Source organism: Leopardus geoffroyi, chromosome A3 (genome assembly GCF_018350155.1).
Source record: "Leopardus geoffroyi isolate Oge1 chromosome A3, O.geoffroyi_Oge1_pat1.0, whole genome shotgun sequence".
Classification (NCBI taxonomy): domain Eukaryota; kingdom Metazoa; phylum Chordata; class Mammalia; order Carnivora; family Felidae; genus Leopardus; species Leopardus geoffroyi.
Window position 1 is genome coordinate 15,045,926 of NC_059336.1, and position 25,613 is coordinate 15,071,538.

Sequence of the window (25,613 nt, forward strand, 5' to 3'; positions counted from 1 at the left end):
ATCCCAGTGGGAGACGTCTCTGGGCCTGTTAGGACCCTAGTCAGTGACCCAGAGACATTTAGGAGGGTCCCATAGTGAAGCCTGGCAAGGAGAGGTCTTCAGATGATTGTGGCTGGAAGGGAAGGAAAAAAAAAATGTGCCTCCGGCATTGATTTTGTGGGTGGTTCCAATTACCATGCACATTTTGCTGGATGAGGAAACTGAGGCTCAGTGACCCAAGTGAAGTGACTTGTCCAGGATCATGCAGAAAGACATGGGCGTTTGGCATCTGAACCAAGGTCCCAGAGAAGCAAGGACTGTTGGGACTGGGCGGGTCAACTCCTGCACTTCCCTCCCTCCTTCCCGGCTTGGGTCCCCCACTTGTCTTGACAGCGGCCGGGCCTGTCACGGGGCTCCGTACAGCCCTCTCCACCCTCCCGGCTGCCAGCGTTCCGCCCCATCCCCTCCCAACCCCCGAGGGAGGAGGGGAGAGCGGGAGAGAGGAGGGGGGTCGGAGAGGCTCGGCATTATAAAGGCTGCTGGAACAGCACAGCCCGCCAGACCCCGCCGCCCGGATCCCCTGCGCAGCCCGCCGCACCACGTGACCCGCCGACCACCCAGCTCCGCCGCCGTGAGTCGGGGCGCGTCCCCATCCACCCCCAGACCCTCGCCGAGCCGCCTGGTCTACTGAGCCCGGGGAGGGGAAGAGATCCCATGAAGGAGGGTGCTGATATGGGGGGTACCAGGCCGAATCTCGATGGCAGGAATTTAGGACCCAGCAGAGCCGGGAGACCCGGGAGCCCGAGTTTGGGCAGGCAGCCCCCTTTTCTCCCCCGGCGCGGGGCCTGGGAGACCGCAAGCCACCCCCCAGGAATGCGCGTGCAACCGTTCCCATGGTAACATTCAAGCCGCGCCCGCCCTCTGCTAAAGGAAAGGGGAGGTGGGGGGGGGGGGGCACGCTGGTCACTGGGAGGTCCAAACTCGTCACGCGGCGGGTGCACGGGGGGACTGAGGATGTCCGCTCCCCTTCCCCCCCGTGCCCCAAATCCTCTGGGAGCCAGAGCGCGAGTCGCATCGCCCTTCTGAGCCTCAGTTTCTGCATCTGCCAAATGGAGGCAATGTAATTGGTTCCGAGTTCCCCGAAGAGCTATTTCGAGGGTAACCACCTCGCCAGCCCCTCTTCTGGCTGGACAACCGGGGAGTGGGTTTTAGCGGCCCTGATGACTCCAGCGACCCCACCCCACCCCAGGCCCGCTCGCCATGGCCCTCTTCGGGGCCCTCTTCCTAGCGCTTCTGGCAGGCGCTCAGGCCGAGCTCCCCGGCTGCAAGATCCGCATCACCTCCAAGGCGTTGGAGCTGGGTAAGGCGCGGGGCCGGATGAGGGCGGGTGAGGGAGGGGTCGCTCCAGCAGTGGGCGCAAGACCTAAGGGCCTCGCTGCTACTTCAGTGAAGCAGGAGGGCCTGCGCTTTTTGGAACAAGAGCTGGAGACCATCACCATTCCGGACCTGCGGGGCAAGGAGGGCTACTTCTACTACAACATCTCGGAGTAAGTAGGAGACCCGGAGGGCGGGGCCTCGGACTCCGGGGTGGAGCCTCTGCGTTGGGGGCGGGACCTACGGGCGGGGAAATTGGCTGGGTCTGTGGGGCGGGTGGGGGCGTGGCCAAACCGGGGAGGCGGGACTCAAGAAACTGGATGGGGCATTGAAAATAAAGGTCAAGCCCTCCGACGTAGGCCGGACTAAGCACCGCGAAGCAGAAGGCTTGGGATTGAGGTGTAGCCAAAGAGCACCGAAGAGGCGGAGTCACGAAACTTGCCCAGGGATGAGAGTGGGGTCTAGGGTACCCGGGAGAGGTGGGAGAGGTCAGGGGAACAAGAGATAAGAGCCTTGCTTGGGATGGTGGGGATAGGAGAATTGGGATATGGAGCGGAGCTCAGCCGATGGAGACAAAATCAAAGGACTCTGTTAAAAGACCAGGTCTAGCAACCATGGGGTGTGAGAGGGAAGGGAATGGAAGCAACAGGCTTCTAAGAGAAGGGGGGAAGCTCCTCTCTGAGCTGTCCAAGTCCAGGCTGGGCACTCGAGGGGCAACGGAAGAATTCGTTCCACCCGCCCCGGTTTCCCCAGGCCTGGACTGGAAGGGAAGGGAATGAATTTCCTGTAGTTGGGCGGGGCCCCCTCTTCGCGGTCCTGAATATGACCCCGAGGCCTCCTGCAGGGTGAAGGTCACAGAGCTGCAGCTGACATCCTCTGAGCTCCATTTTCAGCCAGAGCAGGAGCTGATGCTACAAATCAGCAACGCCTCCTTGGGGCTGCGCTTCCGGAGACAGCTTCTCTACTGGTTCTTGTGAGGATCTGGCACCCCTAGGGGAGTGGAGGGGGGATCTGGAGGGCTGGGATGCTGTGGGGCTGTGGGCGGCCCTTTCGCCTGAGTCAGTTTCTTCATCTGTACAATAGGGAAAAGCATACCCACTACATAAGGGTTGATAGGGCTTGGTAAAATGGTAAACTGCTGAAGTGAAGCCTTATTAAGAGGTATCATGATATATATGGGGTGGGTAGCGGGGTAGAGAAGCCGCGGTTAAGCTCCAAACTGGACATTAAATGCCCCGCACCCCCTTGGCAGCTATGATGGGGGCTACATCAATGCCTCTGCCGAAGGTGTGTCCATCCGCACAGCTCTGCAGCTCTCCAGGGACCCCACTGGCCGTATCAAAGTGTCCAACGTCTCCTGCCAGGCCTTGGTCTCCAGAATGCACGCAGCCTTTGGGGGAACCTTCAAGTAAGCCCTGTCTCCAACCCCGGTTGCACCCAGGGCACCTTCTTTGAGCCTTACTGGCCATCTGCCTAGTGCAATGCAAAGTGCACAGGCTTGGGAATCAAGCCAACTGGGTCCAAATCTCAGTACTCTCATTTCCTGGCTGTGTGACCTTGGGTAAGTCATCGAAGCTCTGTGCCTCAGTTTCCCCATTGGTAAGATGGGGATGATAATAGAAGCTATTTTATATGATGTTAGGAGGACTATTTGTTAATATATGTAAAAATATTTAGAACGGGACCTGGCATATTAGTGGCTAGCTTCCTAGATAGAAGTCATTGTGAGGATCGGTAGGCAGTTGGGCGTGAACTTGGTTCTCAATAATTGGTAGCTCTTGGGGCACCTGGGTGGCTCAGTCAGTTAAGCGTCCCAGTTCAGCTCAGGTTTGAGTCCTGTGTCAGGCTCTGTGCTGACAGCCCAGAGCCTGGAGCCTGCTTTGGATTCTGTGTCTCTCTCCCTCTCTGTCCCTCCCCTGCTCACGCTCTGTCTCTCTCAAATGTAAAATAAAACAACAAACATAACTGGCATTTCTTACTACTACTTAACAAAAAAAAAAAAAAAAAAATAGCATACTTCCAGGTTTGGGGCTGAGAAATGGACTTTGTGATAGTTCTCAAAGAGAGTGGGAGATGGGGGCGCCTGGGTGGCGCAGTCGGTTAAGCGTCCGACTTCAGCCAGGTCACGATCTCGCGGTCCGTGAGTTCGAGCCCCGCGTCGGGCTCTGGGCTGATGGCTCAGAGCCTGGAGCCTGTTTCCGATTCTGTGTCTCCCTCTCTCTCTGCCCCTCCTCCGTTCATGCTCTGTCTCTCTCTGTCCCAAAAATAAATAAATGTTAAAAAAAAAAAAAAAAAAATTAAAAAAAAAAAAAAAAGAGAGTGGGAGAGAAAAGATGGTGGATTTATCATCTGGTGTTGGTACAGTGCAAGTTTTTTGTTGTTGTTGTTGTTTATTTTTTTTTGGAGAGAGAGGGTGCGCACAAGTGGGGGAGGGGCAGAAAGAGAGAGAGAATCCCTAGCAGGCTTCACACTGTCAGTGCAGAGCCCGATGCGGGGTTCAAACTCATGAACTGTGAGATTATGACCTGAGCCGAAATCAAGAGTCAGATGCTAAACCGACTGAGCCACCCAGGTCCCCCTCAAGTTTTTATTTATTTAACAAATAAAGTGTATGCCAGTCCCTGAGGATTCATAAAGGAGCTCAGAGCCTAGTTGAAGGGACAAAACATTTGCCATCAGGGCTTTAAGGGAGGAACGAAGAGAGTACTCCAGGGGTTCAGAAGAGGGTAGTCTGGGAAGACTGCCTGGAAGAGGAAGCATCTGGGCCCAGACTGGGGGAAAATACAGGACAGGAACATTGAGGGTGGAAGGGAGGGCATGAGTAAGCCTCTGGAGGTGGGGATGCTCGCAGCGGGGCTGAGGAACTGGGGGTAAATTCAGTTTGGCTGGTGGGAGCAGGGGTCAGGAGAGGTCTTTAGAATCAGGCTGGAGAGGGGATTTGGAAAAGCTTCATTAAAGAGCTGGTGCTTCGGGTCAAAGTTGAGCCACCTCCTCCCCATGTCTCTGGCCACTGATTTCTCCTGGACCTGGGTCGGGGTAGGGCAGTGTCTGGGCTCACACGGTCTCTCCCCTCCTTGCAGGAAGGTGTATGAGTTCCTCTCCACATTCATCACCTCGGGGATGCGCTTCCTCCTCAACCAGCAGGTCCGCAGTGGTGGTGGTGGTGGCGGGGGGGGGGGTGCCCTCCATTTTGAAGGCCCTGACTCTAGACCCCACCCTGCAGATCTGTCCCGTGCTCTACCATGCAGGGACGGTGCTGCTCAATTCCCTCCTGGACACCGTGCCCGGTGAGTTGGCGCTGGCTGGGCGGGGAGCTCTGGGCCACGCCTGGGGCTGGAACGGGGGGGGGGGGGGGGGGTAGGGAGGAGGCTGGGTATACAGCTGCCAGGCCATGGCTCAGAGCAGGCAAGGCCCCTGCCACACCCTGGGTTCCCATATGGCCTCTGCTGCGGACTTGCCCTGTGTGACCCCAGGTCAGTACTCACTTCTCTCTGGGCCTTGCCATCTTCGCCTGGCTGGGGTGCCTCCCCGTGGGGTTGCTGTGAGCATTAGCTGCGTGACGATTGTCAAGGTCCTCTGTCTTTATGTGCTCGCCGATCATTGGGACCCCGTGTGTGTTCATCCCCTGCACTTAATAGGTGCTCAACTAACGTGGATTCCCTTTTCCTAAGCTTTGACCTCTGTCTGCTGTGGGGTAGAGATCACCGTGCCCCCTACACGGGGCACAGGGAGGGAGGGAGGAGGCAGGGAAAACTCATGAGGGCAGGGAATCCCTTGCCATGTTGTTCTGTGATCTGATAAAAGCCCTGTAGTAGTGGTGGTGGTAGGAGGAGGAGTAATAGCAGCTTCTTCCCAACTAAGCTAATTTGATCCCCGCAACAACCCTATGAGGGAAGATTGATGACCATCATTTATGGGTGAGAAACAGGCCCCAAAGGGTGAACACCTCGCCCAGCATGACACAGCGTGAGTGACTGAGCTCCTTCCCACAGTACGCAGCAATGTGGATGAGCTTGTTGGCATCGACTACTCCCTCCTGAAGGATCCTGCAGCTTCTGCCAGCAACCTGGACATGGACTTCCGGGTGAGCTGCCTGGCTGGTGTGGCATCTCTGACCTGTCCCCTGCGTCGCTGCCTTTGTCTTCCTGAACCACAGCTCTGATGAGGCCACTCCGTTGCTGAGCCTGCCATGGCTCCCCATTGCCTACAGAATCAGGGTCAACTCCTGGGGCCGGCCCCACCTTTCTAACTTCACCCTGTTTCTCTGCAGTCATTCTTTCCCAAATATGCACCCTCGTTTCCTACCTCAGGGCCTTTGCTCATGCACTGCCCTTCCCCATCTTCCCTGAAGGAGCTGGACATACGGCTCTATGCACATAATCTCATTTCACTCTCACGACTGTGTGAGTCAGGCACTTCTGTTTTATTTATTTTGGGGATGTGGACACTTGCTCGAAGAGGTGATGCCACTTGCCCAAGGCCACACAGCTACTACGTGGCCATTTCCTTTGCTCCCCACAGTGGATGGAGTGTAGCGGTTTCGGAGCAAGGATTAGAGCTGGCATGTCTGAAGTTCAGGTCCTGGCTCTGCCACTTACTTGCTGCGTGATCTTAAGCAAGTGGCTTAGGGGCACCTGGGTGGCTCAGTCGGCTAAGCATCCGACTTCAGCTCAGGTCACGATCTCACGGTTCGTGAGTTCGAGCCTCACGTCGGGCTCTGTGCTCCCCTCACGTGGGGGAGGGGCAGAGAGAGAGGGAGACGCAGAATCCGAAGCAGGTTCCAGGCTCCGAGCTGTCAGCACAGAGCCCGACGTGGGGCTCGAACTCACAAACCGTAAGATCGTGACCTGAGCTGAAGTTGGACAGTTAACCGACTGAGCTACCCAAGCATGCCCCCCCCCCCAAATTTTTTTAAGCAAGTGGCTTAACCTTTCTGTGCCTATTTCCTACTAATATGTAAATGGCTATAATACAGTAAGAAAACATCTCTCACGGAGGATTATGTGGATTAAAGGAGTTGGTGTATGTCAAGGGCATGGAAGAATGACTATGTAAGATGTAAGCAGCAGCTATTATTGCTGCCATATATCGTTCAAGGCCCACTGAAATGCCACCTCCTCCTGAACCCTTTCCTGAGCTTTCGTTCTCCAGTCTGACGGGAGTGCTCCCTTGAAGCTGCCCTCCTCTGCATGCCTTTTTAAGAATTGTGCTAATGAGGGTGCCTGGCTGGCCCAGGTGGGAGGAACATGCGACTCTTGATCTTGGGGTCGTGAGCCCAAGCCCCACGTTGGGTGTGGAGATTAAATAAATAAAAGTTAAAAATTGTGCTGAGGAGTCCCCTAAGGACAGCAGCTGGGTCTGACCCCCACCATCCCTCACAGTGCCTGCCACAGGGTGTGGGAGCATCTGGGTGCTGGGCCAGTCTGCCTTGGCCTTGACCCTGATCCCCCAACTGCAGGGGGCCTTCTTTCCCCTGGCGGAGGGTAACTGGAGCTTGCCCAACCGGGCGGTTGAGCCCCAGCTGCGGGAGGAGGAGCGGATGGTGTATGTGGCCTTCTCCGAGTTCTTCTTTGACTCCGCCATGGAAAGCTACTTCCGAGCGGGTGCCCTGAAGCTGTCACTGGTGGGGGACAAGGTATGCCAGGGCCTGTTTGTGGGATGGGCAAGAGGGGCCCTGTCACGGAGCTCCTGATGACCCTGCTTCACCCCCAATCTCCCTACCCAGGTGCCCCACGATCTGGACATGCTGCTGAGGGCCACCTACTTTGGGAGCATCGTCCTGCTGGTGAGTGCGGGCAGGAGGTAGGCACCTGGCCAGGGTGGGAGGGCATAGCACCTGCGTACCAGTGAGGGAACGGTGGAGGTGTGCGGGTGGAGTCCCCCCGAGGCCACTGTGGAATAGACAGAAGGCCTGGCCTCCTGCCTGTGACCCGGTCCTCTTATTTGTCAAACTCATTTCCAAGTCCTTGAAGGGCCCTTGTTATTTCCTGCTCTTCATGAAGCTATGAGGACAGGCTGAGACCCAAGCTCTGTAAGTGTAGGGGCGCTTTAACAATGACTGATGTAGTCTTTTTTCTTTTTAAGTTAGTTAATGAGATTGTTAAATAATCTCTATGCCCTTTGTGGGGCTTCAACGCACGACCCCAAGATTAAGAGTCACGTGTTCTACTGACTGAGCTAGCCAGGTACCCTGAGGTGGGTTTTTTTTTTTCCCCCTTGCTTATTTTCCCTTGTTTAATGGAGGAGTTCCCACCTACTCTTTCAAAATGTAAAAAGCATCTTAGTGACCATTAAAGGACTTGCCCTTAATTTCCTTTACACTATACAACCTCACAGAACTGTCATGAGTTATTAGCTGAATCGATTCATGCAAAGGGACTGGAACAGCACCGGGTGCAGAGTAAACGCTCAGGAAACACTCACTGGCTGCTGTTCTTATCATCGCTGTTAGCACCATCGTCTCCATCAACCTGATGGCCAAGCGTCAGTAAGAGTGTGGACTCTCTTGCCAGACTGCCTGGGTCTGAATCCCAGGTTCTGCAACTCGAAGACCACATAACCTTGGACAAGTACTTAACCTCTCTGTGCCTCAATTTTCCCATCTCAAAAATGAGTGGAATACCTGCCTCACATGGTCATTGAGAGGTTTCAATGAGCTAACACAAGTGAAGTAGGAGTGCCTATAGGACAAAGGACACGGCAGGTTAGAGAGAGGAAATACGGCAGACAGAGGGGATATTTGATGCAAACACAGTCTCAGGAGTCTGGTTGAAGATGGATCCCCACGCCCAAGAGCTCAGGAAGGCAGGAAAAGAGGAGACATTTCTAGAATGAGACATTCCCTTGTGTGAGCAAAGGCACGGAGGCTGGACACAATTTTGAAGGGTCTGGGAAGCCACACCAGCCTTCATATTTGTGTGCCTGGGCTCCCAGCGGGCAGAACCTGAGCCAGCCCTCCTCCCCTCCTGGTGCTCATCAGGGAACAGATCTGGGTTTTGACCCACCCTCGCTCCTCTGTCCCCAGAGCCCGGCGGTGATCGACTCCCCGCTGAAGTTGGAGCTAAGGGTCCTGGCCCCACCTCGCTGCACCATCAAGCCCTCGGGTACCACCGTCTCTGTCACCGCAAGTGTCACCATCGCCCTGGTCCCGTCCGACCAGCCTGAGGTCCAACTGTCCAGCATGATTATGGTGCGGGCACCAGATTAGGAGCTACTGAGGGTCAGGGAGATGCGGGCTGTTGATCCTTTGGGTCAGTAACACCCCCCTCCCAACTCCTTGCCTGCAGGACACCCGTCTCAGCGCCAAGGTGGCACTCCGGGGAAAGGCGCTGCGCGTCCAGCTGGACCTGCGCCGGTAAGCAGATGGCCAAGATCTCGGGCAAGCCCTTAACCTCCCTGAGCCTCCGTGTCTTCAGGTTAATTGCACCTGCCCAACAAGTGGGGAGCTGAAATTCACTCACATCTACAGCCACTGGAGACATAAGGTCTTTGCTAATGCATAACAAATGCATCTTATTCAAGGGTAACTTCTCTGCCTTGTCTTACACCCGAGAGAGAGGCAGAACAGATATCATGAGATGTCCAAATTGGCCCAGCAAGGTTAAAGGACGTGCCCTCAGTCACACAGCAAAGAGCCAAACAACATGGGTTCGGGCAGAAACCTCAGCACAAATTTTGTATCTTGAGAAGAGTCACTTTATCTTTCTAAGCTTCATTTTCTTCATGGGCTAAACGTAGGGAAAAGTAGCATCCATTTTGTAAGGTTGTGCTGTTTGTGATGCTAGCCACAGGTGCTAGGGGTTAAAGGAGATACTGCAGGGCAGTAGTTAAGAGCCTAGATTCTAGAGGCAGATTCTGCCATTTACCAGCTGTTGAGACCTCAGACAAATTACTTAACCTCTCTAGGCTTGATCTGCCCCATCTAAAAAGTGCGAGTTGTTTAACAGTGCCTACTTCTTAGGGTTGTTATGAGGATTAAGTCAGCTGGCGTTTTAAAATATCTTAATGATAGTTAACTTTTTGTAACACGCTTAGTATCTGGTAGGGAGGAAGCTCTGTACGTTCTGTTAGATAAACACAAACAACACAGGCAAAGCTGCCAGCACGAGTCTGGCGTAGAGGAAGCGCTCAACAAATTAAAAGTAGTAGCCTTGCAAAAAAAAGGAACCCAAAGAGGGAGAAATGACTCACCCAAGGATGCACACCTGGAAAGCGGCAGAACCCCTGGACAGGTGTGTAGGTGGGAGCATTGCAGGCTGAAAGTCAGGGGCTTCTGTCGGGTAGGCCTGGGTGGCCTGAGGAAGGGGAACTTCCAGGGTTCGTGCCCACTAGACACTTGTCTCCCATAGGTTCCGAATCTACTCGAACCAGTCTGCACTGGAGTCGCTGGCAGTGAGTTGGGAGTGGCGAGGGGGCCAGGGCTGGGTTGGGGCCGGGCAGCTAAGGCAAGTCCGCTTCCTGCTGGCTGCCCTGACTTCCTGCCTCCTCCCTCCCAGCTGATCCCACTGCAGACCCCTCTGAAGACCATGCTGCAGATTGGGGTGATGCCCATGCTCAATGGTAGGGCTGGGGACGGGAGGGAGGAGAGGGAAAGGAGAGGGGAGCTGGGTGGACCCAGGTTGAGCCCGCTGCTCCCACCCACAGAGCGGATGTGGCGGGGGGTGCAGATCCCACTACCCGAGGGCATCAACTTCGTGCGCGAGGTGGTGACCAACCATGCGGTGAGTGGGGGTGGGGAGCGAGTGATGGAGAAAGAGGGCAGAGTCTTCCCCCCACTTCACGACCCTGACCTCCCTCTGCTGTCAGATCCCAGCCCCTCCCTTATCAAGTGTCGCTCCCATTTTAATCTTCCATCAGACCTCAGCCCTCTGCACAGGCTGTGCCCTCACCTTGCAACACTCTTCCTGGATCCCACTTTAACACCTGAGCTAAGAGGCCATCTCAGAAGCCCTCCTTGACCCCCACAGGCCATGCTCCTGCAGCCTCTTTCACACCCTTCACAGGAGTTAGAACTTCTTTGAGGCTCCTCTCCCACTAGATTGAGAGCCCTTCAAGGCCAAGGGCCTGTCTCGGTCTTTAGATTTTGGTCTCTGTAATGGAATGAAGAGGCTCCCCTCTCTGCCCCACTGCACAGGGCTTCCTCACCATCGGGGCCGACCTCCACTTTGCCAAAGGGCTGCGAGAGGTGATTGAGAAGAACCGGCCTGCCAGCACCAGCGACACCTCGGCATCCAGTGCCCCACCACCTGCCACGACGGCTGCCTGAGCCCTCAACCCCACGCTGGCAGGGACATCCAGGACTTCGACCCTCTTGGCCCCTCCCAGCCTATAGCATCCTGTGTAAACCCCAGTGCCACAGAGAAGACAGGGTTTTAAGCTGTACCCGATTTAATTCCATAATCACACTCAATCCATCAATTAGTCCGTCCACCCTCCCCGTGGGCTGTCCTGAGCTCTGCTGTGTTCCAGTGCATTAAGGGAGGGGGCCAGGCTGCACCCCAGTCAGGAATAAAGTGCTAACTCCCCCAGGCCGTCTACGTGAGGCACTGGGGCCCGGTCTGGGAGGCAGAGGGCTGTGGGGGAGGCAGGGGCGGGGGAGCAGTTCTGGAGGCAGGGACCTGCCCCACAGGGGCATTTTGCATACAGGTGGACCTCCCTTCTAGCAGGAGGGGCCAGGAAGAGGGGCTGGATCAGGCAGAAGGGGACCGGTCTCTGTGGTCATCAGTATGGCTGCTTATTCAGGAAGCGAGAGAACATGGTGAGGGCAGCCTGGGGCTTGTCGGTGGGGACCATGTGTCCAGCGCCCTAGGAGCAAAGCTCTGTGAGATTCCCCTTCTTGTGTAACCCCTGCCCCTGGGCGCCCCTCCATCCTACTGGATCCCCTCAGCCAGCGACCTTCCTCTTCTCCCAAGCCCTGCATTCTCCCCACCCTGCCCAGAACGCTTGCCCTTATGGGGCCAGATGGCAAATGGGTGTAAAAGGGAGTCGGAAGGAGAGGACGGGTGGGTTCTGCCCCATCCCCTCCAGCCAGGTAGCCCGTGCCAGGCCCAAGCCCTACCTTGATGGTGAGAAAGGCGATGTGGGAGAACTCCTTCACGAAGCCTGCGATCTGCTCCCCGCTGTCCCCGTAGTCCACTAACCAGGGCCGGCGCTGGACCTCCATCTGCCCCACCAGGGAAGCCTTAGCAGCCTGTGGCTGTCCTCAAATCTCTCTCACATCTGCCAGCAGGACCTCAGGGGCCTGAACTCCCCCCAGGTTTGTCCTCTCTGTCTGCCAGAGCCAAGCTGCCAGGCACAGCTGCCCTATCCCTGCACCCAGCCTCACCCCAGAGCCGGGATCCTTGCCTTACCTTCTGGTTCAGGGAATCCACAAACCACTCGTCCCCCATGAAATTGCAGGCCATGTCCACATCTCCGTTGTAGAGCAGGATCCGGTATTTCTGGAGCAGAGCAGGGGGGAAGTGGGAGGGTCTGGAATGAGCCCAGGCCCCAGCCCTTCCCGGGTTCAAGCCTTACCCCCTCAGGGAATTCGAGGGGCCTTGCTAAATAGCACAAAGCAGGACACACTCAGGTTTTCTGACTGTTTCCTACATGACTGGTGTTTTACTAAATGCTTTACCTATGCAAGTAGATACCATTAACCCCATTTTATAGGTGGAGAAACCAAGTCTCAAGATGGGAAAAACTTGCCCAGGGGCGCATGGCTAATGAAGGGACGTACACACAGACGATCTGACCCCTAGAGGTTATGCTCTAACCACTGGTCCTAGCCTGGCTCTGTCAGGATTTCCTAGATGACCTTGGACAAGGCCCTCTCCCACCCTGAACCTCCATTTGCTCGTTTGTAACACATCCTCGCCAGCTCTTCTCAACCCAAAAGCTCCTTGGCTGATGCAGCCTCCTACGACAGAGCAGCATGGGGTGGGGACAAAGCAAGGTTCAAATCATGACCCTGCCAGTCACTGGACTTCATTTCTTGGAGTTTCAGTTCCCCGTGTCCGGAGTGGCACGCTAAAGGGGGCCCCGCCTTGTCATGCCGCTCCAGGGTCCTGAGGCTGCTGGTGGACCCAGCTGTGCCGCTCCCACTCACCTGTGTGGTGAGCAGCTTAAGGTACTGGGACTGCATGCTTTGGTAGAGACGGCGGTACTGTATATTCACCAGGAAGCTGCGGGAGCACGTGGGCGGGTCCCAGGAAGACCAGGTAGAGGGAGAAAAAGAGATCAGATCTCCTCTCCCGTCCCCTCCTACCTCCAAGCTCCAGCCTGGGAGGCAGAGTTGGGATTCAGTCCCCTCCTCAGGCATATCATCTCTCTAGGACTTACGTGGATGGGGGGCTGGAATTCAGCCCACCCCCGTGCAGAAATGCATATGGGAACATTTAGTGATTGGTTTGCAACTGGCATTTAGTGTGCAGGAGCCCACTGGTGGGAGAACCACAGCCTGTAACAGCAGTAGGGCAGGGGCACTGGCCAATCAGCACAGACCTGAGTGGCCCCTATTCTGCCAGGCGGCATCCTTTTACTCATACGGGTCATAGGAGATCTCTGCAGCTGGGGACTATATTGGAGTGGGGATGGGGGACAGTGTCTATTTACTAAATGCCAGGGGAGTAAATCGCTCTTTTACCAGCCCAGGTGGCCATTTAAGAATGAACTGGCTAAATATCCATCAATTTAGGGGCTAAACACCTGCACGGGACCCTGTGTCACACCCTGGGTGCCTGAAGCGCCCCCACAAGAAACCCTAGCCAAGGGATCCTGGGAAACCTTTCTGACACCCACGAGCCCCAAGTGCCTGCCACCCCTGGGGCCACGGCTGGCCGCAAAGCCTCACTTGCACATGTCCCAGTGGGGCAGCTGCTCGGGGATGTGGAGGGCCTTCCGCACATAGGGGTTGTTGAGGTACGTGGAGGCGGCTGTGGTGTTGGTGCAGGGGGGGTCCATGCGCAGCCTATCCCCAGAACGTAGCAGTGCCTGGGGGGCACAGACGGCAGGTCAGGGTCTTCGTTTCCCTGCCCCCCCCCCCACCCCCCCCCCCCAGGAGAAAGTCCATGCTCTTCCTGCACACCTGATGCCATGTTCGCTTCAGCGGCAGGCGAGTGAAGATGTTGCCCAAGTCATGGAGCACAATGGCGTCCTTCTCGTACCTGCAAGCGAAGCGGGGGACGTGTGCCTCAGCCTCCAGATGGGGGCTGGGACTGGCCCCCAGGGCACACGGCAGGGCCTACCTTAAACGGCCAGGCACGCCCCCAGCACATGGGGCATAGAGGTTGTAAATGTTGAGGCCGGAGTTGCCCACGATGCGGGACACTTCCTGCAGCTGCAATGATACATGGGAGCCACCGTGCTTCACAGAACCCTGGCCTCCCCGTGATCTCACCAACTCGTCCCAAGATTGACGGCTCTCCTACTCCACTTCTTGTCATTACCCTTCCCCCACTTTTTTTCCACAGGCAGGGAAACTGAGGCTCAGTGGAAGGAATCTGCCAGACCTGGGTCCAGAGCCTACTGCCGCTACATCCTAGCACTGTGACTTCAGGCGAGTGACTTTAACGTTCTTGGCCTCGGTTTCCTCTTCTGGAAAACGTGGATAATACGATCTCCCTTAAAGGAATCTTGAAGATTAAATAATCTATGTTGATATAGTTCGGCCCAGTGCCTGGCACAGAGTAGATGCTCGACAAGAGGGAGATCCTTTCCCTCACAGGGGTTATGGGATTTGCCTAGAAAGTCCCAGGAAGTAGTGGTGGGAACACATCCCTAGACGTGTCCCAGAGGACATCAAATTGCTGGAGGAGGCAGGATAGGAAAGCGATAGGGGATGGGGTCAGGGAGGCCCGAAGGAGGAGATGTGGTCCTATTCTGAGGGCCGGGGGTGTCAGGGGTGACACAGGTTGGGCGGCAGAACCTCACATTGGTCACACATTCTGGGTCGGTGTTGTCATAGAAGTTACACTTGTTCTGAGAGCAGCAGTGGGTCTGGAGAGAAGACCAGAGCCTGTAGGAGACGCATGAAAGTGTTCAGGCCCAAGGTGGGCCTCCCACCTTCCACATCCAACCTCCCGCCACCATCTGACCCCAGCCAATGAGGAAACAGATCACAGGGGATGGTATGCAAGTTCCAAACCTAGCTGCTCTGGGGCCACACAGCCAGCCCTCCTGAGTCCATTTAAGTTCTGGTCTCCATTCTTTGGCCTTTCAGCCCCAAACATGTCTAGCAATCCCAGCCCCCACCCCCTGCTCAGAAACTAGGGTAGGGCCTGGGGTATCATGTGCCTGAAGGGCAGACCTGAGACCTCAAGACCTGCCCCACCCTAGAGATTGCCCAACTGCCCCCTCCCATACCTGTTCCCAAGGAGGCCGTGGTAGTAGGCAAAATAGACCAGGGAGTTGTCATTCTGCTCGTAGGAGGAGAGTCCGTTGCCCACAGCCAGCCCCTGTGAAACACCCAGGGCATTCAGGTCATCTGGAGGGAGAGGGGGAGCCTCCCCTGACTACACCCAGACCTTCAGCAATCTGGAAGCTGAAATCCAAGGTGGTTTGTGGGGAGGCCACTTGAAGCTAAGAACAGAGCTGGCTGGCTGACAGGTGAGCTTCCTGTTGTGGGAGGCACGTGAGCAGAGACAGGCCACCCAGTGGCAAGCATGTTATAAAGGGGACCACGTTGGACAGAGAAAATGGCCTCTTTCACGCTGCTAACCACAAGGCCAGGACAAGTTGCCTCTCTTCCCTCCTGCAGCGGCCCTGTACCTGAAGGTTCATGCTGGGATCCTGCATGACCAACACTGCCAGGGTGGGGATGTAAATGCCGGCATAGCTCTCTCCTGTCAGGAAGAGCTCATTGTCCTTGTACTCCGGGAAGAGGCGGAAAAAATCCTTAAGGGCCTCAAAATTACTCTGGGCGACCTAGGGCAAAGAGGAGGAGAGAATCAAAACGCTTTGGTATTTGAGCTGGAAAGAATCTGAGATAACGACATCCACTCGCTCTGAGCAAGAGGAAGTGGCTTGGCCAAGACCACACATAGCATGTGACAGAGCCAAAGTCCAGACTCCAAGGCCACGTTCTTTCCCTCCTGGGTCTCGCTGCCTTTAGAGAACCAGGGAGGCTGGGGCACAAGGGCAGGCACTGGACTCACCTCCGTGTCATTGGTTGCATAAGACTTGTCATCAGAGTAGGAGAAGCCCACCCCAGCTGGGGACTCAAGATACAATACGTTGGCAATCTGGAGGGGAGGAGGAAATGAACTGAAGAGGAACCCCCAACCCATCCAAGTGTTCAGACACCCCCACAGGACCCCCCCCCCCCACTCCGGCTATACCAGGTTCCAGGAATAGGGGTTGTACTCCAGGGTGGCACCATCTGGCTGCACCTGAAGAGGAAAGAGATGGCTAAGTCCCAAGGACTAACTGGATGGAAGGAAAGGGCTACCGTGCTGGGCAGTTCACATTTGGGCAAAACCCTTGAAAGGTACAGACAGTGAAACGAATGGTACAGATGAGGAAACCCAGGCTCAGGAGAAGGGCGCGCTTGGGAAAAACCTCCGAGTCCTGTTCTCCCTCCTCCCGGGCCCTTTCCTTCAGGAATGCTTCCCCTCCTGGTTAGGGGGCAGATAGTGGCTTTCCACTCACCAGGAAGGGGCCGTGCTCCGTGAGGAAGCCATCTAAGGAGCTGCAGCCCGGCCCTCCGTTGAGCCAAAGCACCACAGGGCTGCTCTTGGGATCCTTCTGGGACTCCACAAACCTGGGAGGGGAGGCAGAGCAGGGTGGATGCAGGCAGAGGGGCCCCTTCCAGCGCTCCCTGCTCTTAGGCTCCCTCAGGGGTCTTCAGACCCTCCCCCACCCCGCGCCCCGTCACCTCCCCGCCCGGGACGGGGTGGGGGGTGGCGCAGACCAGTAGTGGAGGTGCTTGGAGCCGGAGCCGCGGAGGTAGCCTGAGTACTGGCGGAAAGCTGGCTGCTTGGCCAGCCCGGGCAGGCACTGGATCTCGTCCAGGTCCGGCGCTGCCCGGCCCGGGGGCGCCCAGGCCAGGAGCAGCAGCAGCAGCAGCAGTAGCAACCACCGCGGCGACAGCGCAGCTCCGACCATCTGCGGGAGGAAGTGGGGCCGACTGTTTCCGCGCTCCCTTGCCCCTCCAACGCTTCGGTGCGATCGCCCCGCGGAGGAGCTGACGGCGCGGCGGCTATAGGAGCCCCCCAACCCGTCCCGGCCCCAGCGTCCGCCCGCCCGCCGCGCCGCCCAGGACTGCGGGTCCCCCCCAGCCTCCAGAGCGACCTCACCTCGGCTCCCCAGCGTCGTTGCTCTCCCGGAGGGGCTCGGCCACGGGAAGTCATGTGGAGTCCGAGTCACGTGGGCGCCGGCGCCACGTGACAGTCTTCCTCCGGCGCCTCTCAGGTCTCCGGGGACCCAGGGGACGCAGGCGGCGGCGGCCGGCGCTGGGTCAGAGTCCGCGGGCTTCTCAGGTTATCTCGCGGGCGCCAGCCATCGGATGACCCAGATGTGGGCGGCCAGGATCCCCCGGCCTCCCGGGGGTCCCGGTCCAGGCAGGATGGCTGAGCGAGCGGCGCTAGGACCCCCGGGCAGAGCCTCGGGGAAGGGGGTGGGGGGTGAAGTGGGAGGGATACCTTACATGGTGCCCCCGCGGTCACCCTCAGAGCACGCCGCCCAAAATAGCCCCCGGCGCCCGCTGGCCTATCTCACGGCTGGGAGATGGCTGCTGTCTCCGAGCCCGTGGACTTGGGTGCGCCTTGGAGAGCCGCGCGCCCCGAGCCCCCTCCCACCCGCTTCCACAGGGTGCATGGTGCCAACATCCGCGTGGACCCCTCCGGGACGCGGGCCACACGCGTGGAGAGTTTCGCTCACGGCCTGTGCTTCAGTCGCGAGCCGCTGGCCCCGGGCCAGGTATTCTTGGTCGAGATCGAGGAGAAAGAGCTGGGCTGGTGCGGGCACCTGCGCCTCGGCCTGACTGCGCTAGACCCTGCCACTCTGGCCGCGGTGCCCGAGTTTTCGCTGCCCGACCTGGTCAGCCTCGGCCACACCTGGGTCTTTGCCATCACGCGCCATCACAACCGCGTGCCCCGGGAGGACGGCCCGGAGGCAGAGGCAGCGGTCCCCAGCCGCCCCCCAGCCCTCCTGGTGGAACCCTATCTGTGCATTGAGCAGTTTCGCATTCCCCGAGACCGCCTGGTGGGCCGCAGCCGGCCCGGGCTCTACAGCCACCTCCTGGATCAGCTGTATGAGCTGAACGTGCTGCCTCCGACCGCGCGCCGCAGCCGCCTGGGCGTTCTTTTCTGCCCGCGCCCTGACGGCACGGCGGACATGCACATCGTCATCAACGGCGAGGACATGGGTCCCAGCGCCCGGGGGCTGCCAGCCGCCCAGCCCCTCTACGCAGTGGTGGACGTCTTTGCCTCCACCAAGAGTGTGCGCCTTGTCCAGCTCGAGTATGGCTGTAGGTATTCCACCCCCTGGGCAGCGACCCCTCCTGGCCCAGTGTGGGACAGGAGCTTGCGAGGACTCCCAAGCCAGCTAGCAAGGCCTTGGTCTGTCCAGCATTTGTTTAGAAGTTGGGGAATCGAATTTCCAATTATGCCTCTGCTTGTGATCTTGGACAAGTGGCTCTCTGGCTCTGGGTCTCAGTTTAGCCGTCTCAGCTGTGATGGATTAGGATGCTGGCTTTGCCAGTATTTTCTGTATTAACCTAGAATCCCTAGGGCGGGGATTCTAGACTGATTTTACATCCAGGCTGCTTTGAAAATCGTGTGCCCTTTTATTCGACAAATGCTCCTAGATTTAGGCATACCAGTTCAAAGGCACTGTAGGCCCCGGATTGAGAGCGTCTTAATCCTGAGGTCTGGTTCTTTATAGCTAAGCTCTTTATTTATTCCTGTGATCATTTTATGGATTCACTGAACTAGAACCCACTCTGTCAGGCCTGTGCCGGAAGCTGGGTGAGCATAGGTGAATCAAGCACTACCTATATCCCCGGAAGCTGCTGAGGAGGGGTTAAAATAGAAATAGGGCTGCAGCAATGTCAAAGTTTGGAAAAGAGGTGCTTATCTTGACCACATGAACAGCCCCATTGACTCAGGCTGGGCCTGGAGAGCAGAAGGAACTTGCCCAAGTTAATGACAAAGGGAGAACCGAGACCTAGATCTTTTGGGTCTCAGCCTCAAGTTCAGTTTGCCTTTGACAGCCTTCTTTCCACAGTGCCGTCCCTGCAGACTCTGTGCCGCCTAGTCATCCAGAGGAGTGTGGTGCACCGGTTGGCCATCGATGGGCTCCACCTGCCGAAAGGACTTAAGGATTTCTGCAAGTATGAGTAAGGGCTTGCGGCCACCCTGGAACAGGGACACCGGAGCGTGTCCTGGCCCTGGAGCTGTGGCTGGTCCGAAGCTGGCCATACTGCTGCCGGCCAGGCCTGGAAATAAACACAGCGATGCTGACACTGATCACTGGAGGGTCTCCTTGCCCTGGAAGCCTGTGAGGGGCACTTTTTAGAATTGTTGTGGGTCAGCAGGTCAGAGCAAGAGAGAGCATTTTATTTTTTTAAGTTTATTTTTGAGAGAGACAGAGAGAGAGAGAGAATGAGTGGGGAAGGGGCAGAGAGAGAGGGAGAGAATCCCGAGCAGGCTCCACACTGTCAGCACGGAGCCCGACGCTGGGCTTGAACTCATGAACCATGAGATCATGACCTGAGCTGAAACCAAGAGTCGGGCGCTAAACAGACTGAGCCACCCAGGCACCCCAAGAGAGAACATTTTAGACATTACCTAGACCAGTGGTACCCAGCCTGTCTACTCGTTAGGGTTATCTGGGATACCTAGAAAGCTGATGCCCCAAACCCCATCTCCAGAGATTCTCATTCCATTTGTCAAAGGATTAGGCCTAGACATCGTTGCTTTGTAAAAACAGCCTGGAGGTTCTAACATAGAGTCAGGATTGAGAAGCACTCCTTTAGAATAGAGGTCTTGACTTTGGCATATATTATAACCACTTAAAGACCTTTGAAAAATACTGACAACTGGGTCTGACCCTGGGATTCTGATTTAATTGGTCTGGGATGAGACTGGACCTCAGTATTTTTTTTTTTAATTTTTTTTTTCAACGTTTATTTATTTTTGGGACAGAGAGAGACAGAGCATGAACGGGGGAGGGGCAGAGAGAGAGGGAGACACAGAATCGGAAACAGGCTCCAGGCTCTGAGCCATCAGCCCAGAGCCTGACGCGGGGCTCGAACTCCCGGACCGCGAGATCGTGACCTGGCTGAAGTCGGACGCTTAACCGACTGCGCCACCCAGGTGCCCCAAGGACCTCAGTATTTTTAAAAAGCTCCCAAGATAACTTAATGTGCACCCCAGTGTGCGACCCAGGTCCCAGACCAACGATTTCATTTTGCAGTCAGGAAACTGAAGCCTAGAGATGGGAACGTATTCCAGAGGCACACAGCAAACTCCCTCTCTCATACTGCAGAGCACAAAGCACTCGCCTCCTTTATTTCTATCTCTGATCATTTGCTTCCATACAAATAATCACATTTAATCCTCACAACGCTGGAGAGGTGGTGGGCGGCCATTACTCCCACTTTAGAGAAGACTGTCCAGGAACAAAACTGTCAAAGTGACTCGCCCAAGGTAGAGGTAAGAACCTAGAATGTCCGGTCCCTGGTCCAATGCTCTTTTAACCCCATCCCATTGTCATAAACGGGTTCTAGAATGAACAGGTCAGTGCTGTGAGGTGGGTTCCAGGTGTACAAGGGAGGGACTATGAAGTGACATTCTAGAATGGTGGAAAGGGTAGGAGAGGAGGCAGGTGACTGTTCCCTCACAAACGGGGGCTTTGGGGCAGACATGTCCTATTTCATGTCTCCACAAGCTCATCAAGGTCTTCTGCCTTCCAGTCAAGGTGAGAGAGGGTCTTCTGGAACTGGAGGGGGCACCACAACTTCCCCTGAGAACTTGTTTCCTGCCTCCTGGGAGGTGGAGGTTCTGCGGGGGATTTGGGGGCTGGCCCTGGAGTCAATTCTCTGAAGAACGCCATTCCAAAAGTCCTTGCCGGTAGCTACCTGCCTGCTCACTCATTCATTCAACAAACACTTCTCCGTTACTTATTTGATGTTGGGGCCTGGGGATGTGGGTATGAGTAAAACACCTAGTTCCTGACCACTAGACAGCCCTGCTGGGGCTCCTGTTTCCAGTGCTCTGCTCCTATGCCCTGCCCCTCAGGGCCTCCTCAAAGAGACCAAGAATAACATTCCATCTCCTTCCTGTCTCTACAGGTGGGGCTGCTTCTCCGGGCGCATCCCTTGGCCTCTATAGTGCTGTAGAGCCAGTAGTGGTGGCCCCTGGTGGACTAGGCCCACTGAGCCAGAAACCTGAGCAGGTGGTGCCTGCTGCCCAGGCCCGGGGCCCGGCCCTGGCAGTGCCGGAAGCCAGGGGCTGCCCTGGGGGGGCTAACTGGGAGACCCTGCGGCGGAAGGAGTACAGCCGATACCACCACAAGTCCCCCCACGCGAGGCAGCCGGAGAGCTTGGGCTGGGAGGACGGCTGCTCCAGAAACAGAGCTCCCCACCTGGGTGGCCCCAGCAGGCCTGGGCCCCTGCTGCTGTGTGGGCTGTCACCAGGGATTTTACCCATGTCCTCTGAGGCAGGGGGGAAGGAGGCCGGCTCCCAGCCTGACATCTGCATCCTTACCCTGGCCATGATGATCGCTGGCATCCCCACCGTGCCTGTCCCCGGCCTGCGGGAAGAGGACCTGATCCGGGCAGCTCAAGCTTTCATGATGGCCCATCCAGAGCCAGAGGGGGCTGTGGAGGGGGCGCGGTGGGAGCAGGCACGCGCCCACGCAGCCTCTGGGCAAATGCCCCTAAAGAGATCCAGGAGAGGCCAGCCTCCTGGCTCCTGCTTGTAGCTGGATGAAATAGCACCAGACACACAGGGTGGCTTCTCCGTATGGTTTTTGGGCAGACAGGATTGGGGGTGCCTGTGGCAAGGATGGGGACAGGGCAGTCGTTGGAGCTGCTCTGACGAACGCAAGTCTTTCATCAGGGTCCAGACCCCAGGAAGTTTCTCCAGATAGCACTAAAAATAGATCTTATCAGAGTAGTTATGATGAAAATTACCTGAGGTAGGGGGCCCGGCTTGGAGTGGAGGTCGCTTTTATATTGTTTTGGGATCCGATCAAGATTTCTTGTACAACGTCCTAGGCAATGAGTTTTCCTCTTGCCTTACATTTCCCGGCCAGCTGAGGGCAGGTGATGGGAGCAGAGGCAAGGAAGGAAAATGAACAGTTATTTGAGCACCCACTGGGCACTGGGCCCATTACATGCAGGCTCTCCTTTAGTCTTGCCAATGCTGTGAGATCTCCATTTTTACAGATGAACAGATTGAGCCTTTTTAAGGGCGGCTTGCCTGAAGTCTCAGAGCTAGTAACAGGCACAACTAGGCCTCAGAAATCAGGCAAGGAACCAGGATTTGCATGTAGTGTCAGACTCCAAAGTCTTTCTGCGATATTTGCTCTGCTGCCTTCTAGAAGACAAAAAACTAGATAAGTGCTGGAATAGGCAACATTTGACTTTAATGACCTCTGGGTGGGGGATAGGGGACAAAGGCTGGGATCCACCTTCTCTGTGGGTCAGGTGAATCATCTAATGACTGGGGAAGCTGTTACCAGGCCCCTGCCCTTGATCTCCACTGTCTTATCCTAGAGCAGGGGGTCACCTGTTTTTGCAAGGCCCTTGAGCTAAGAATGGTTTTTAACCTTCTGAAAAGGCTGTCAACGCAAAACCAAGCCAAGAATATACAACAGAGACTGTGGCCAGCAAAGTCTAGAGTATTCACTGCTAGGCCCTTTACAGAAAAAGTTTGCTGACTCCTGTCTTAGGGAACTAGACGCATTTTAGGTAGCAGTCTGCAGCAGAATAGAAGAGCCTTGTCCTTTCCTGGAGGGAGGGCCCATGGAAGTGCAACAGTGTGAGTGCATGTTGGTGTGTGTGTGTCGGGGTGGATGTGAGTGTGTACGTGTGTGTGAGCCTCTCTGGGCACAGGGTAATCAGAGCTGGACCTGCTCATAAGGGCCGATCCAGCTGTCGGCCAGTTCCCGCAAGGTGCTGTACCTCCGTTCAAACTCCTCCTGGCTGCAGTGCTGCAAAAGCTGACTCACCTCCTCAGTGAGGAGCGCCACGGCCAAGTGCTTGTCCAGTGTCTCACTCCACTTGCTGCCCAGGATGTTGTCTAGACTGGCAGCACAGCCTGCTGTCCACTGGGCTGGCAGCATGTCGGGCTGGAGCACCTGGTGGCGGGCACTGAGCAGGGCTAGGATGTGGCGGCAGGGCAGGTGGAAGGCCTGGTTAAAGTAGCAGCTGCAGCTGGCAGGGGGCCGAGGCTGTACCCTATGGGTGTCCTCCAGGATCTGGATGTTCACCTTTTCTGAGCCGGAGCCAATGAGGTGCACCGATTTCTGGACCACAGCAAGCTCACCCAGGCAGAGCTGGGCCGCTGGCCCCGTGCAGATGGCGTTGAGGGAGTGCTGGATGCGGGCTTCTACTAACTGCTCCACTCTGGGGCTTGCGGGGCTGACGTCTAAGGGGGCGTGATTGTTCTGGGGACTCAGGCCCAGGCTGGAGCTTGCCTTGTCTCCAGAGTTCTGCTGCATGTATCGGAGCAGCAAGGTCATGCCTTGTTCCACGCACGGGGTGGTGCCAAAGAACTGGCTGAGGACGCGGGTGGTGACCTCCAGGCCCTGGAAGTAGCGGCTGCTCTCAGCCCGGCTTCTCCAGCGGTGGGCCAGCCAGATGCGGTCATTGAGCAGCCAGTGTGAGTGGAGCTCGGGCAGCTGGGCCGGAGGGATGCAGCTGCTCAGGAGCGTATACAACTTCCTCAGGTTGCCAGCTGTGGCCGAGCACATCGTGCTCTGCAGGGAAGTGAGGAGCACCCTCTCCACAGGCTGTTCAAGGGACAGCTGATAGAACTTGCCCTGGAGGAACTTACAGATGTGGAAGGCTGAGAGCAGGACCTCAGCTGCGGGGAACTCCATCGTGAGGGTGGGCAGGGGGAGGAAGTGGGGATCCACCAGGATGGTACAGACTCTCTCCCATGCTGGGTTAAACTTCTTAAACACCTGGAACATCTGGGCCAGGCCTTCAGCATCCTCCTTGGCGGGAATGGCAAAGTAGACTGCCCGGGCAAGATGACCCTCCAGTTGCACCCGAGGTCCATCTACCAGGAAGGTATACAGCACCTTGCCCACTGGGTTATAGGTCCGGTGGATAAATAAGATCTCAGGGAAATGGGCAAAGACACGTTGCATAAAGCAGCTCTGGTAGTTGAGGGTATCTAACTCAGCAGTCTTGCTAATCTGATACAGCAGCATAGGTGGGTTTGGGTCCTCAATCAGGAGCTCATTCAGCATTGTCAGGGCCATGGGGAGATGGGAGATGTCTGGATGCCGAGGTCAAAGTACTTTCTCTGCAAGGCTGCTGTCCAGGAGACTCTCAGGATCTCAAGCTCCAACTAAGTTGAAGCCTGAGGCTGGACTGTAGTTCCCAGATCTTGTTCCGAAGATGGGCCTAGAGAGAGGAACACAAGTTTAAGGCAATAGTAGGGGCTCAGCTCTTCAATTATGTATCCAGACAATATGCTTACTATGTAAGTATTGCTTATTACTGTGACAGTATTGCTTACTGTTCTGGGGGAGATATACAATAAACAGGTAAACAGATAAAGATATAACAAATAAGGAAGGTTACAAAGACCACAAAACTGGGTAAGAGGTAGAGAGTAAGGTGGGGGAGGAAGGGATACTTTAGCTAAGGTGGCCAGGGAAGCTCTCTCTGGGTGGGGAGAGAGGATGACATTGGAGCTGAGACCAATTGGTAAGCTGGCCATAGGAAAATTCAGTTCCAAGAGATTGAAATGGGCATGAAGGCTGGAGGTGCATGTGGCCTTTTTTTTTTTTTTTTTTTTCTTAATAGCATTTTAAATATCTGTTTAGTGCTTTATATTTGCAAATTACTGCTGGCATCCATTCTTCCGTTTGTTCCTGGTATATACAAGCGAACTGATTGCCCCCAAAATTGTATGATTCTGGGCAAGTCAGTGACACTCCCTCTGAGCCTCAACCCCTTCAACCACGAACAGGGGCTATCAAATGTGCTTGGCTTCTCCTGCCTCTCCATTAATCCCTCTATTAACTGCAATACTCTGTTCAAATGTTTCCTCTATTTGGCCCCAAATCGGGTTACTGTCCCCATTCTACAGATAAGAAACTGAGGTTCAAAGAGGTTAAGTGACTTGCCCACCATTACTCTGTAAGTAGCCGGAAGCTGAGTCTTTGACTTCGGATCCTGACTGCTTTCCACACAGTACCTGAGGTCCAAACACCAGAGAGGGGCCGCAGCCTCTGACCTCTCACCTCTAACCCGGGTGGGAGGATGTAGATGTCAGACGTTCCCATTCGGAGTCCGGCCGGAGCCGGAAGAGAAGTTAACCTCCCACCCCTTTGGGGGCTGTGTCACGGCTGACCGCGGTCATCAACTGCCTCACACCTCCACGCCTTCAGAAATCACTCACCCACTGCCTGGCTCCGTCGCCATGTCTCCCTATTTGACCCTGCCTGACTCTGACTGACCTCTAGGCTCACCAACCGCGGCGCCAGCTTCGCCGTGACTCGGACCAATGGCCTGAAGAGTGCGCGGTCGATCTTTGGGGCATAGACCAATCGTAGCCTGGCGATTTGTGGGCGGGTGCTGTTCCTAGGGTTACGAGGGGCTCGGCTGGCGGTGACCAATGAAAGCCCGAAGATACTAGCATCCTGGCAAGCCTAAGCTCTGAGGCTGGAACTCCGGAGCCCCGCGTCTGGGGAGAAGACTCTGAAAGAGCCTGTTACTATGGAAACTCCTCAGAGGCCGAAAATGAAAAGGAAAATAAATTGCAGTGCTTTATGGATTTTTTTTTTTTTCTTTTCTGGCCAAATTCCAAAGCCCCGGGGGATAGATAAAGGTGCCTATGCAGTTGTACTGTATCTTCTGCCTAATGGGGAGATGGAGGCTCAGGTCTCAAATTCTGCCCTCTCCACCAGGGGTCAGGGGCCCAACCCTTAGAGTAGAGGAAATCCAGATCTCCTTGAGAGAGCTGAACCTTGGTGTTCGCAGCCCCACCCCTTCCAGTGGTTTACAGAAGAAAGAGATCCAGATCGGCGCTGTGATCCCGGTGCAAGCAAGAAGCAAGACCGACTGCTAACTTTGACCTCGGTTCCCCTGAAGGTGG

General features: G+C 56.0%; 5 protein-coding genes and 1 long non-coding RNA gene across 11 annotated transcripts; 4 read left to right on the forward strand and 2 right to left on the reverse strand.

Annotated features, from left to right (window-relative positions):
• Positions 1–392: 392 nt before the first annotated feature.
• Positions 393–10,880, forward strand: LOC123580107 (phospholipid transfer protein). Its single transcript, XM_045444423.1, has 16 exons — positions 393–610; positions 1,229–1,339; positions 1,427–1,526; positions 2,198–2,326; positions 2,606–2,761; positions 4,434–4,497; positions 4,577–4,640; positions 5,346–5,437; positions 6,812–6,988; positions 7,079–7,138; positions 8,378–8,542; positions 8,640–8,707; positions 9,702–9,744; positions 9,849–9,912; positions 9,997–10,073; positions 10,487–10,880. The coding sequence occupies exons 2-16, from the start codon at positions 1,240–1,242 to the stop codon at positions 10,616–10,618; spliced, it is 1,491 nt and encodes a 496-aa protein (XP_045300379.1). The 5' UTR covers positions 393–610; positions 1,229–1,239; the 3' UTR covers positions 10,619–10,880.
• CTSA (cathepsin A) lies at positions 10,723–16,796 on the reverse strand. 3 transcript variants are annotated; one of them, XM_045444416.1, is made up of 15 exons: positions 16,629–16,796; positions 16,244–16,437; positions 15,982–16,093; positions 15,672–15,722; positions 15,489–15,575; positions 15,103–15,258; positions 14,698–14,789; positions 14,266–14,350; positions 13,581–13,672; positions 13,421–13,499; positions 13,187–13,326; positions 12,443–12,518; positions 11,703–11,792; positions 11,411–11,548; positions 10,723–11,157 (listed from the first exon to the last, which is right to left on the reverse strand). In XM_045444416.1, the coding sequence occupies exons 1-15, from the start codon at positions 16,680–16,682 to the stop codon at positions 11,074–11,076; spliced, it is 1,530 nt and encodes a 509-aa protein (XP_045300372.1). In that variant the 5' UTR covers positions 16,683–16,796; the 3' UTR covers positions 10,723–11,073. The 3 variants fall into 3 exon arrangements, with proteins under 3 accessions (XP_045300372.1, XP_045300373.1, XP_045300374.1); XM_045444417.1 differs by having other exon boundaries at positions 11,411–11,515; positions 16,629–16,744; XM_045444418.1 differs by lacking the exons at positions 10,723–11,157; positions 11,411–11,548; positions 11,703–11,792 and adding an exon at positions 11,820–12,253.
• A 262-nt stretch (positions 16,797–17,058) lies between these two features.
• Positions 17,059–18,800, forward strand: NEURL2 (neuralized E3 ubiquitin protein ligase 2). Its single transcript, XM_045444425.1, has 2 exons — positions 17,059–17,800; positions 18,559–18,800. The coding sequence occupies exons 1-2, from the start codon at positions 17,059–17,061 to the stop codon at positions 18,672–18,674; spliced, it is 858 nt and encodes a 285-aa protein (XP_045300381.1). The 3' UTR covers positions 18,675–18,800.
• An 864-nt stretch (positions 18,801–19,664) lies between these two features.
• Positions 19,665–22,172, forward strand: SPATA25 (spermatogenesis associated 25). The gene is made up of 2 exons (XM_045444426.1): positions 19,665–20,253; positions 20,627–22,172. The coding sequence occupies exons 1-2, from the start codon at positions 20,133–20,135 to the stop codon at positions 21,256–21,258; spliced, it is 753 nt and encodes a 250-aa protein (XP_045300382.1). The 5' UTR covers positions 19,665–20,132; the 3' UTR covers positions 21,259–22,172.
• Positions 21,903–24,993, reverse strand: ZSWIM1 (zinc finger SWIM-type containing 1). 4 transcript variants are annotated; one of them, XM_045444422.1, is made up of 2 exons: positions 24,918–24,993; positions 21,903–23,914 (listed from the first exon to the last, which is right to left on the reverse strand). In XM_045444422.1, exon 2 carries the CDS (start codon positions 23,767–23,769, stop codon positions 22,399–22,401), a length of 1,371 nt encoding a protein of 456 aa, XP_045300378.1. In that variant the 5' UTR covers positions 23,770–23,914; positions 24,918–24,993; the 3' UTR covers positions 21,903–22,398. The 4 variants fall into 4 exon arrangements, with proteins under 4 accessions (XP_045300378.1, XP_045300377.1, XP_045300376.1 ...); XM_045444421.1 differs by lacking the exon at positions 24,918–24,993 and adding an exon at positions 24,760–24,871; XM_045444420.1 differs by lacking the exon at positions 24,918–24,993 and adding an exon at positions 24,714–24,827.
• Positions 23,467–25,292, forward strand: LOC123580112. Its single transcript, XR_006703134.1, has 2 exons — positions 23,467–23,575; positions 24,711–25,292. It is a non-coding gene; the product is annotated as an uncharacterized LOC123580112 (long non-coding RNA).
• Positions 25,293–25,613: the final 321 nt, after the last annotated feature.

What these genes read in the sequence shown, in the direction of transcription:
- LOC123580107 (XM_045444423.1), top strand. Translation starts at nt 1,240, where the DNA reads ATGGCCCTCTTCGGGGCCCTCTTCCTAGCGCTTCTGGCAGGCGCTCAG. An exon ending in ACCTGGACATGGACTTCCGG is followed by an intron (nt 5,438 to 6,811) that starts GTGAGCTGCCTG and finishes CCCCAACTGCAG; the next exon opens with GGGGCCTTCTTTCCCCTGGC. An exon ending in TGTCACTGGTGGGGGACAAG is followed by an intron (nt 6,989 to 7,078) that starts GTATGCCAGGGC and finishes CTCCCTACCCAG; the next exon opens with GTGCCCCACGATCTGGACAT.
- CTSA (XM_045444416.1), bottom strand. Translation starts at nt 16,682, where the DNA reads ATGACTTCCCGTGGCCGAGCCCCTCCGGGAGAGCAACGACGCTGGGGA. An exon ending in AACGACGCTGGGGAGCCGAG is followed by an intron (nt 16,438 to 16,628) that starts GTGAGGTCGCTC and finishes TTCCTCCCGCAG; the next exon opens with ATGGTCGGAGCTGCGCTGTC. An exon ending in CACGGCCTCCTTGGGAACAG is followed by an intron (nt 14,351 to 14,697) that starts GTATGGGAGGGG and finishes CGTCTCCTACAG; the next exon opens with GCTCTGGTCTTCTCTCCAGA.
- NEURL2 (XM_045444425.1), top strand. Translation starts at nt 17,059, where the DNA reads ATGGCTGCTGTCTCCGAGCCCGTGGACTTGGGTGCGCCTTGGAGAGCC. An exon ending in TGTCCAGCTCGAGTATGGCT is followed by an intron (nt 17,801 to 18,558) that starts GTAGGTATTCCA and finishes TTCTTTCCACAG; the next exon opens with TGCCGTCCCTGCAGACTCTG.
- SPATA25 (XM_045444426.1), top strand. Translation starts at nt 20,133, where the DNA reads ATGGTGGAAAGGGTAGGAGAGGAGGCAGGTGACTGTTCCCTCACAAAC. An exon ending in TCTTCTGCCTTCCAGTCAAG is followed by an intron (nt 20,254 to 20,626) that starts GTGAGAGAGGGT and finishes CTGTCTCTACAG; the next exon opens with GTGGGGCTGCTTCTCCGGGC.
- ZSWIM1 (XM_045444422.1), bottom strand. Translation starts at nt 23,769, where the DNA reads ATGGCCCTGACAATGCTGAATGAGCTCCTGATTGAGGACCCAAACCCA.